Source organism: Notechis scutatus, chromosome 12, assembly GCF_049901735.1.
Source record: "Notechis scutatus isolate UNSWTSFEM ecotype Mainland chromosome 12, rNotScu1.2, whole genome shotgun sequence".
Classification (NCBI taxonomy): domain Eukaryota; kingdom Metazoa; phylum Chordata; class Lepidosauria; order Squamata; family Elapidae; genus Notechis; species Notechis scutatus.
The window spans coordinates 1,637,010-1,649,011 of NC_142020.1; the positions used below are offsets into that span (position 1 = coordinate 1,637,010).

At 42.8% G+C, this 12,002-nt stretch overlaps 1 protein-coding gene across 1 annotated transcript in view; it reads right to left on the reverse strand.

The window, feature by feature from the left end:
- The window catches only part of ARHGAP17 (Rho GTPase activating protein 17), a 71,770-nt gene that overhangs the window by 42,301 nt on the left and 17,467 nt on the right, over positions 1-12,002 (reverse strand). The window contains 1 exon segment of the mRNA XM_087973097.1: positions 69-108. Coding sequence (XP_087829223.1) covers positions 69-108 — 40 coding nt within the window.

Genomic DNA, 12,002 nt, shown 5'->3' on the forward strand with positions numbered 1-12,002 from the left:
AAGCAGCAATCAAAATCCCCAAAGGCAGCCTTATTACAAGAATTTAAACACAACCATTAATCAATTACCTGTAGCAGGTCATCACTGAGGACTTCCGTTTTCTCAGCTCTGTAAAAGAAGAAAAAGTCATTGAGCATTTTTGTACACATATTAAGGATAATGTAAGTAGGATAGACCAAAGATATATTTTAACTAGAAATATGCTTCTATCACAGATGATACATAAACAACAGATTCTGCAAAATCTTTATCTTGTGTCACTTAATCAAGAGAATATTTTTCTTTCTATTAACTTTCCAGATAGCTCCAACTAAAGTTGTTTATGTACAGACTTTGCAATTTCCCTGGGAACCAGCAGATTTTCAGAGAAGCCTCTGAATTCCACTTGTGCTCCTTGTTTCCAGGCTGAGTGTTTTTTTCTCTCTCCTCCACTGCCCATTACAGAAACTTAAATTTAAAAATTCAACCATATTAGCACTTTGGAGTTTTTTTCAGTAATTCCATCTTTTTGCCGTTTAAAATTGAGAACTCCCAGCAAAGTATTTCTGGTTCAGTGGAGTGTTTTAAAATGTCAGCACCCTGTCCTTAAATGATATATATCAAGCACAGCAGAAGCTTTTATTTCATTTTCAAGTTTATATTATAACAAATCAAGTCAATGTATGTATGGTACCCATAAAAGAATTATGGGTTTCAGGTTTCCAATTGTTTAATGTCAACTCCTTCGCTAAAATTCACTGCTGAACCATGACAGCTGGGAGAAGAACCAAAGGTGAATATTCCTGGCAGAAGGACCCATCGTCCTAAGTTTGTGTTCAAAGGCACTGTATTCCTAAATTCTTGTACATGGTAGTAACAGGGTGATGGTGGCAGAACGCTTGTGGAAAAACTCTTGCGGAAGAGTTTCATTCAGCTAGTCTGCAGCTCCCACCTGTTGCTTGAAAGGGAGCCGCAAATCCAGAGGTACCCAAAGTCATGAACCATTTTTCCTCCCCTATCTAGAGTAACTCCAGGGAATGATGTTATCTGTTTGCTGAGATGTTTGTTGATACACAGCAATTTCATTCAGACCCTGACAGTCTCCAGTTGGGGATTTCTACAGCAGGTCCAGTTTGACCTGGACTGGCAATGTATAGCTGGACAGCATCAGCATACTAATGTCACCCCATATAGCAACAGCAGTTAGACTTATATACCGACCCCTAGCGCTTCACAGCATTCTCTGGGTGGTTTACAGTCTTGGCATTATTTGCATATTGCCCTCAACAATCTGGGTCCCCATTTTACTGATCTCAGAAAGGTGGAAGGCTGCTGAGTCAACCTTGAGCCCTGTCAGGGTTGAACCCCGGGCCGTGGGCAGAGCTTGTCTGCGATACTGCATTCTAAATGCTGTGCCACAAGGTGACCCCTCCCAACAGGTTTCATGCAGATGTTCAATTGTATGAGGAAGTACTGAGTCCTATGGAACCCCTCCCCTACCCCCCTGAGAAATCAAAGATTATAGCATATCCTTCCTGTGACTACTGACTGAAACCGCTTGCTCAGGTAGGCATGGAACCACCATAACTCAGTGCTTCCAGCCTCCAGCCGTTGCAAGTGACCCACAAGGCTACTACAGTTGATAGTTATGAACACTGCTCAGAAGCGTAATAGGACCAGGTGTTGCACACAACTCAAAATTGAGGTCCTGGCAAAAACTGCTTAGAGCAATCCTGTCCTTTTAATGCCCTGACCATGCCTGAATCTGGACTGATAGGAATCTACACAATACCCCTGTTCTAGCATCCTATGTGGCTGATGCCCTGTTACCTTCTTGACAATCATCCATAAAAAGGGAAGACTGAAGATTGGGAGAAAGTGGCCAGATCATGGGGTGGGTTTCTTCATGACAGGGCCCAACAGACCTAACTTAAGGAAGGCAACATGATACCCTCCCTCAAAAAAGTGTTAACTGTCTGTGTTCTGACCCAAGCCTTATTCAAATAAAATAAACACAAAATACATATAAAAGCAAACCTTTTTAATGAGACTCTGTGAATTCTGTTCATTCACAGCAAAGAGTCATTAAAATTAATTGTCCCAGATAAGAGCAAGCCCTTTCAAGGTTGTGAAAGGCTGCCAAGAACACAAGATTAATTGCAGGGAAATATCCAAAACCAAAAGTCTCCAAAAACAAACCAGAATAGACAGGATTTCCACAGGAACTTGGAGTTGAAAGAACTTCTTTGCTTCCTGCAAAGAACCCAACCCCTGAGGGCTGGCTTTTATCCCTTATGAGAGGCGCCATCACCTTGCAGCCTTACTCCCGAGTCTCCCGTGCTGCTGCAGTTGCTCTTTCCTTTGAGCAGCCCTGCGCACACACGCACTAGGCACAGGCTCCTCAGGGTCCTCTGCATCAGTGCTGCCAGACTCCACAAGCTCCGAAGGCAGCACTGATAGTCCTGGCCCCAGCCCTGCATCACATGCAGGCCCCTCATCCCCTCAGTCCTCGCTCTCAGAGACCTCAGCTGTCCACACCTGCTGCCGGTGAACCACAACAGCCTGCCATATTCAGTTTAAGTAACTGAATATGGCAGACGGTTAACCCTTTTTTGAGGGAGGGTACAGTCTGGGAAGTGGGAAGCTTCCCACCCGATTCCTTCACTGACTCCATCAGTGCCTCTGATCAACTCACTGCTGCATCTGATCCCGGAGGAAGCCGAGGGACTGCTATCAGCCATCACCACGTGTGCTAGATTTTATGACCTCCCACTACTTTTCCCCTCAAGAGTATTGGTTAGCAAATATCCTGCAATGCAAAATTAGACTATAGAAAGTGTAATTCTCAAAAGGGAGACAAGCCTCACAAAAGATTATTATCAAATAATACAATGCTGCCATTGAATTACGACACTGGCTGGATTGTGATAGAACGAAATACAGCCATTATAACTTTTCTGGAAAGTAAGTTAGGTCTCTCTTCAGAGCTCAATACAACAAAGTAACCTTTGGCTTGGCTCTGAGGACATCCACTGTCCTCCTCTTCCCCAGAAGGTTTAACCCAAAGTTAAATTTCTCAGAAATAATCTCTCTCAGACTCTAACCTCTTTCAAAAATATGTAAAACCTGTTTTGGAATGAAAATGTTTATAAGAACTGACGTACAGACGTCAAATTCCATCTGTATGAGAGCAAAAGAACATCTCAATAATCTCGCTGGCAGTTCATTAAAAACAAGTTTTTCTGGTGGCCAAGCTCTTTAGGTTAATCTCACAAGGCAATGCAGAGTTCTCTTGTGATTCTGGAAGCACCGCCATTCTTTCAAAAAACATTTTGCATGATGTATGTTTAGTTAGGAAGCCAACAGATCTAATTTTATGTGTAGGAAGCATACTTTGGAGTGTTATCCAAGGGTACAATCACAAGCACAGAGTCCTGAAAGCAACCCACTGAAACCCAGGAGAACGTATCTGAAGAAACATGTTGGGAAGAAGAAGAGCACAGGCTACATTGCAAGGGTAAAAGACAGAGAATTCTTTCCCTCTAAGAATGACTAATCAGAAAAGCATGTAACTTTCAGTCTCAAACTCATACAAGTGGTTGACTTGCACAAGCATCCATAATATGCTATTTTGGAAACAGTCAAATTGTTAAAACACCAAGGAAGTTCCCCGCATATTTTTGTAATCGCTAAGAGTACAAATAAGGTGTGCCTATTGCAAGATCAAAAGAGAAAGAGACGCATCAGCATACAGAAACCTCTTCTGTAAATATGAAGAGGCTTTCCCCAGCAAATACAGAAAAGCCAACTGATCAGCTGCTTACATGGTTAAGAAACCACCCAGCTGCTAGACTGGTCGAACTCCAGAATGTCTGTTAGCAAGTATCTGGGAAAGGGAGGAAGCAACCAAGCTGCCAGATACATGTGCCAGAACTGATCCAATGCTAAAAGAGTGAAAATATCAATCCATCTCACCCAGAATCATGTATTCTGCATCATTCCAGAATTCAGTCTTGGAACCATACATTCTTAACTGAAGAGTTTACAGAATTAACCTAAGTCTAGTTAGGCTTTTACATCAGATGTGGCTTCATCCAAATGCAGGAAATCATGTGTGGTCAATTTCTCTTACATCTCCTAATCAATGATGCTGTTGGTATCGCAACTCAAGAATCACTCTTAGAAAACTAATGTTGTGATTACTGATACTTAACAAACAGTTTCTTGTCAGGAACTACCTGTAATAATAGCAGTCAAATAAGCAGCCAGAAAAGTAATACTAGACCAACAATCAAGCAGTAAACTACACCCCAGAGTCAAGGAGCTACCAATTCAGGCGAACTATCAAACAGCAGCATAATCAAGGAACCACCAGGAACACTCCTATCCACGCTGACAGGAAAGTCACTTGTATATAATAAACGAGAGCAAACCCCACGCTCATTAGCACTGATGAGGTTACCTAGCTGGGTAAGGAAACAGCGGCAACAAAATAACCCAACTGGAAGAGCACTAAAGACCCAACAGTCCTCCTCTTCCTCCCTTCTAGTTGGCTAGAGGGAGGGAATAAGCGTTTTGAGGAAGACTCCACTTGTCACCCTGTCTTCATTTCAAGACTGTAGGGCTTCCGTTTTAGACACGTTTGCAGCCCTGCTCATTTATTTGCTGTCAGCAGCCCCTGGATCTTAATAGTAGATGCTTGTAGCTGCGTCCTGTTCTGAGTAACACTATATTGCTACTACTGTGACTACGACTGTTAGTTTAATCCTCTTTTTACATGCAGTCAATTCAAAGCAGAGAACACACCTCATACTGCCTCTTAGTTTGCCCGCAAAAACAACCCTGTGAGGTGGGTTGGGCTGAGAGGGAGTAATTGGCCCAAAAGTCATCCAACTGGCTTGCTTACCCAGGGGAGGCCGAGAATTCTCCGCATCCTGGTTTCTAGGCCTGCACCTTAGCCACCACATCAAACAGGCTCTCATTATTTTATTATGGTTCGTCACAGTCAGCCAGACGTTTAGGCTGGATTTGGCGTTTTTATCCACCCTTCGAGTCCTTCCCAAGCACCTAGGATACAGGCAAATCCTTTTCCTTCACAGAGCTACAGGCATGTCACAGGTCAGCTGTCCCAAGGAAAGCTGCCTTTTACAATCGACCAACGGTGAATTTGTCAGTGCGGATGGTGTTCAAGAGTGGTGCTCCAGTTGATTTGGACCCAAGGCAGACCTATCACTACTGGGACCATTTTTGCTTTCCTTTGCTACAGTCGTTCTATTTGCAGGTCTTTGTAATTTGTGGTTTCCCCCAGTTCTTTCTCTTCTCTTCTGCTGTCTTTAGATACCGCTACGACTTTTCTATTCTTATTGGCAAATTGTTCAGTCTGGAGTGTTACATGGCAGGTGTGTTTGAACCCTAAAGTCCCAGAGGCCTTTAGCTTCTTCATTTTCTATTACTTTATCTATTTTGTGGTCTCACCGGTTCTTGTTTGCAGGTACATGGTATTTCTTGTATGTTTTCACTTCTAACCTTCTTCTTGACTTCACTATTATCTGAATTTGTCAGCTTGAAGGATGACCACATATTTATAGTGTTTGTCTTCATCCAGACTCTTGATATTATTTCCACAGGAGATCTTGATTGCTTCAGTTTTCGCTATTTTTCTCTTTGTTGATGGTGACAGTGGCACATCTGTCCAGTCCAAACTTCACTTCGGTGAATATCTTGGCTGTATATAAAGACAGTGATGAGCAATGATTCTACTTCCGAGGGTTTTATTCCATACAGCTTCAAATCGTCCATATAAAGGAGCAGGGGTGGGATTCAAATTTTTTAACAACTGGTTCTGTGAGCATGGCTAAGTTGGTGGGCGTGGCTTGGTGGTCATGTTATTGGCTGGGCATGGCCAACTCATTATCACTCACATTGAGGCACGCATCTCCTCGCCTGGCCTCTCAAGACTATGGGGATGCTACAACAGTCGTGTGAAAAATGGTCATGTCACTTTTTCAGTGCTATTGTAACTTTGAATGGTCACTCACTCCACACAAGCAAAGTACCAGCAAAGGAGAGAGAAAAACCTCCAGAGAAGTTCCTGAGACAGAAAGTCTAGTCCTGCTAAGAATGTAACAAGGGTTAACGGAGAGGCAGTTTCTGTAAGCAACACCAGAATGTTTCCTTCCTGCCTTCCTTACAGGATTAGGCCAGTAATTTCTTCTAACAAGCGGTTCTCCGAACTGCTTAGAATGTTAACAACCGGTTCTAGCGAATAGGTGCGAACTGGTAGAATCCCACCCCTGTAAAGGAGGTGGAATAAACTGCCAGATTTTTTTTTGATTGTTAGCCAGGGCCTGACTTGTTCAGTTATGGCAATAGAGGAATCGGTGCAATGACAAACACTATTCTGACACTATTGACCAGCAACTGTGTCTTCCATTGTGCCACTGTTCTTTATACAAAGATATTCTGATATTAATACTGACTCGTGTTATTTCTAGGCACTTGATTATCCAATCATATGGCAGGGTGTCGAAAGCCTTCCTGTAATCAATCCAAGCTACATTCAAGTTGGTCTTCCTTCTCTTGCAGTTTTTCCAAAATCATCTTGTCAATTAGGAGCTGATCTTTTGTTCCTTGGCTGCTTGGGTGGTTTCTTTTCTGCTCAGGTGGAAAGAACTTGCTTTCAATTGGTGGCTGTTGAACTGCATCTGCAGACTTGAATGTTGGAATCATAGGGCTTGAGAAGATCACTATCCAGCATCTAACTTAAGGCTACACATTATTTGGTAGCAACAGAAGTAGAAGACAACTTTGGTGAGCCCTCACCTGCTGGACCTCAAAGGAGTTGATTCCTTGTCCCTGCTGTTTAACATCTGTATGGAACCGCTGGAGAAGTCATTTGTCAATCTGGTTGAGATGGAAGAATAAATGAACGTTTATTTGTGCCCACAGTAATTGGTGTTTTTTTTAAAGTCAGTACTTTCATAAGGCCAAGTGCAATAAGTCCAGCTAGATAGCAACACACAATTGATCTCAACATTTTAAGCAGCCAAGACATGGTTAATGCTTGGATTAGAGCACCAGGATATCCCAATAGAAGGCCAGACTCATCCTGGCAGAGGAAGCATGCTATGGATCCCTTCAGTCAAGGAATTCCGGCTGGCAGGGTAACAGATTAACAGAGTTGGAAAGGACTTTGTAGGTCATCTAGTCCAACCCCCTGCCCAAGCAGGAGACTGTACAATCCAGTCTCTTCTTGAAAGCTTCCAGTGATGAAGGTCCAGGACCAGGGGAGACATGATAGCGGTCTTCCAATATTTGAGAGGCTGCCACAGGGAGGAAGGGGTCAAGCTATTTTCTAAAGTGCCCGTAGGCCAGACAAGGAATAATGGATGGAAACTGAACAAGGAGAGATTCAACCTGGAAATAAGGAGAAACTTTCGGACAGTGAGAACAATCAACCAATGGAACAGCTTGCCCACAGACGTTGTGGGAGTGCCATCACTTGAGACTTTCAAGAAGAGATTGGACTGCCATTTGTCCGGAATGGTGTAGGGTCTCCCACTTGGGCGGGGGGTTGGAGTAGATGACCTACAAGGTCCCTTCCAACTCTGATTATCTGTTATCTGTTAAGAGCATTTTCTGCCAAGATGGAGGCCCTTTGGAACATCCTGCCCCTCCCCTTCCAGATGAGATCTGTTCCCAACTCATTGACCTTCTGCTGATTGGCCTGACGACCTAGTACGAAGTATTATGCTGGAGGTGATTGGTGGACCAATAGTAGATCCCACCTCCTTTCTTGCGCACCCTGCTCCCTCCCCTCCCTCTTTTAATCACAATGTATATACTTATTTTGTGTGTGTGTTGTGTATCTTGGAAGTACACATTAGAAGATGATTTGAACGAAACTGCATCTAATGGAGGGGTTACAAGCTGAAAACAAAAATCCCAAACAGAAGACCTACGATGAAAAACAGTGAATATTAAACCATATTCACAGCCATAGCCTCATTCCTCTTTCTCTCTGTGTGAGTGTGAAGCTACTAGATTTGAGAATTTCAGCCCTGAAAGTCCTCTGGCCCAGGGGAGGCCAGGCTTCAGAGGAGAAGGTGCTCTCCTCTCCACAGTACAATGACTTGGTTTGCTGCCAGGCCAGGGAGGAGACACAGGAAGAGATGGAAACACCTGAAGCTTTGTGCAGAAACCAAGATAAAGAGGGGCAACTGGACACAGGCCACAAAGCTACGCAAATGGCAGATTAAGAAAAAGGGGTATGGGAGCCTCTTCATCTAAACAGCTGAATGTTCCCTGCAGGGCTTCAGAAGTTCACATTATGTATCTGATATTAGCATAGTTGAGAAAGTCCAGAAATATTTCACAAGAAGAGTTCTCCACTCCTCTACTCGTTGTAGAATACCTTATGCCACCAGACTTGAAATTCTAGACCTAGAAAACCTTGAATTACGCCATCTTCGGTCTGATCTAAGTATGGTATATAAAATCATACATTGCAATGTCCTACCTGTCAATGAATACTTCAGCTTCAACCATAACAACATACAAGAGCAAACAATAAATACAAACTCAAGGTTAATCGCACCAAACTTGATTGCAGGAAATACGACTTCAGCAACAGAGTGGTCAATGTCTGGAATCCTCTACCTGACTCTGTGGTTTCTTCCCCAAACCCCAAAAACTTTAACCTTAGACTGTCTACTATTGACCTCACCCCTTTCCTAAAAGGTCCGTAGGGGACGTGCATAAGCGCACCAACGTGCCTACCGTCCCTGTCCTATTGTTTCTTTTTATTTTTCTTATATGTATCCATTTCATGTATTCATAACTATGTATATACTTATACCTATTATCTTGTGAGCGATTGACAAATAAAATAAATAAAAATAAATAAATAAAATAAGTCCTACTTGGGGATTTTGCCACCTGCAATGAAAAACATGTGACCGGCCCCTTCTTAGCCTTTCGGTTATAATATCACCCACTGGATTTTCTGAACAACAAATTGGCAAGTCTTTTCTTTACACACTGAATAACCCAAAGGTCGAATTGAGAATTAAGAGCATCTTGAATATTGGGCATTCAATATGATTCCCTTGATTTAAAACAATTTCCCCTTATAGAATCCATTGAGTAACTGCAGGAAATACAGCAGCTAAGCAGGGAATAGGAATGTCACAGGATCAACATTGTGGGAAAATAGGATTTTTGGCCTGACCCAGATTTTCAAAATATACTCAGAGAGCTTCCAAAAGGACCTTCCAAATCTATACTGCAATGGAGAAGACCACTAGTTGGGGACTCTCCCATCCAGTGGCCGATGTTCAGCTTCCATCATTCTCAAAATAGCAGAAACTGAAGAAGACCAGTAAAAAGGCTCGTGTGGAAAAAAAAAACCACCCCACAATCAAACAAAGATCATTCAGGATTCTTAAGTATCTGCAACTTGATTTGTATCACAAACCAAATGTAATACAAGATTTTGGATGTAGTATTTAGAATCGGTGGTCTATGATATATTGTTTTCAAGGGTAATCTGCATACATTTCATTACAGTAACGAAACAGAATTTCCCTAACGTTTTTGTTCCCCATTATCTTCTTCCAAGAGGAAGGTCAATCAAGACACTATTCAAAAGAACTTCGTGGTATGGAAGCCCCTTAAGAGACTCCGTAAGCGGAACTGGATCGAGACATTTCCATGCCTTCACTTTTGGAAGTGAATGTCATTTTCCCAATCAGTTCTGTATTGTATATGAAACTGAAGTACGGGGTTGTCTGTGAATTTGGACAGAAAGGTTATTAATGTTGTAAAACTGGTGGGTTGAGTGATACCTAGAAAACAGAAATCAAATCAAAAATCACTGCATGCTTTTGCAAACAGAATACTGACTGAGTCAGCGGAGATGCCTGAGAAAAAGTAAATGTGAAAGCATGATTTCACAAAGCTTGTTCAAATCTTGGTAAAGGTAAAATAATTTTTTTAAAAAAAGTATCTTGGGCTAAAGAGAAAAATCCCAAATTGTACATTAAGTCACTCAAAGGTCATAAAATTGAGCAAGAACAGAACCTGATGGCACTGGGTGAGGAAGGCATGTCATCTTTTTGAGGAGTAGCAGCTTTTTTCAGGGCTGGGGAGAAACATGGCGAGTAAAATGGGCCATCAAGCAACAGCCTCCTAAACTAAGAGATGCAGATGGGAAGGGTGCACTCAAAGTTATAGACACAAGCATGAGGGTTGACATCTTATTTCAGGAAGCAACTCCATCTCTCATCTTAAGTAAACTAAAGAGCAGAACTAGGTACTATTCGGTTTAAAAATACCAGCAGGGCCCAGGAAGCTGAGTGCAAAGTGAAACCGTCACAAGGCCAGACAGCAGCCAATTTGAGCGCCAAAAGCCAGCTGTCTGGCCTCTTCTTTCTGGAAGACCAACCAGACAAGCTTTGTGGCTGCTGCTTCCCCCACAACAGCTCCTTCTTTTATCCATTCTGCTTTTTGCAACACCTGGCACTGTGCCTAACAGAACATAGAATGACAGGATAGGAAGGGACTTCAGAGGTCGAGCAATCCAACCCCTTGCTCAAGTGGGAGAGCCTATACCCAGTGGCCTCCAAGCTCTTGGGCACCCGGGCCTGTTCCGTGGAGGGGAGGGGGCGTGGTTTTGTGTGCTGCCTGCATCCTGTGGATGGGGCTGTGCTTGCTTGTGCGGACCAGTTTCTGACATGGGGACTGGTGCTGACTGAAGGTGGGGGACCCCTGCCCTATGCCTAATGCAAGGTGTACACGGGAAAATAGAAATATGCTACAACTGATGATGATGAATGAAGATCAAAGAGTCCAAGAAAGAGAGGAGACGGCAGAAAGAATGGAAGAAAAGGCAGAATGGACAAACCAGGAAACAAAGCAAGAAGATGGGAGGGAGATGAAAAAGATAATAATGACTGATGAAATAAACCAAGAGATTTAAAAATGGAATCGGATAACCTGGAAGATACTTTTGAAAGGGACATAGGGGCTTGAGGGGGATATTCTGAAGACCTGGCAGCTTAGGAGGATAGAGATGGGAGAAATATTCAGTCTGAATGGTGAAGATACAGATGTTGATAGGGACAAAGATCCAAGAGAGGAGTATGGGAGGCAAGCCGAAAAATGAATAAGAACTGAAGTATTAAAACAGATGAGAAATGATGGATAGAAAAGGAAAATATACATCCTTCTTTATATATCTGATTTTATTTATATTGAAAGTGCTCCAGGAATTCAAGGCAGCTTTCATGGAAATCCCCCTTCACGTTGTCCCCACAACAGGGTTACAGATATTCATTTATTATTTGTTAAAACACTGTTTTTCAAAAAGTCTTTAAGAAATGATGACTTCAATTCCTAGAATTCCTCACCCAGCATGCTTTCCCTCCAAGAGCTCACAGGGGCTCAACAGCATTCCTTCTACCAATTTTCCCAAACAAAATGGGAATTTGTGAGGTAAGCAAAACAGAGAGTTTGCAAAAGTTGAAGATGGACTTGAACGTAGTTCTCCCCAGTCCTAGACCAACCCTTGAACCGGGTGCTTTCCACTTTCTCCCTTTTATCCCAATGACTGGTTTCTTCCTCTGGAAGTGCTAATGGCATGAGATTGCAAAGCACATCCTTTAAAAACTTTGGCAACTCTGACTCCTCATCACTTTAGCTGGGTCCTGTCTCATAAAGTTCCACATATGCCTCCAGCTCTAAATCCACAAAGGAAGGCAATTAACAATAAACCAGTGGAACCCAGAAGAGAATGGATAGCCACTTGTCTGGAATGGTATTGTGTCTCCTGCGTGAGTAGGAGGCTGGATTAGAAGACCTTTAAGACCCTTGCAGCTCTCCCAAAGGTGTTTTTTCAGGAGGCAACTGGACTTCGTTTTTTCTTTGAAAATGTTTCGCTTCTCACTCAAGAAGCTTCCTCAGCTCTGGCTGGATGGTGGGGAATGGGAAGATTTATACTCCTTGCAGACAGCTGGACATTTGCA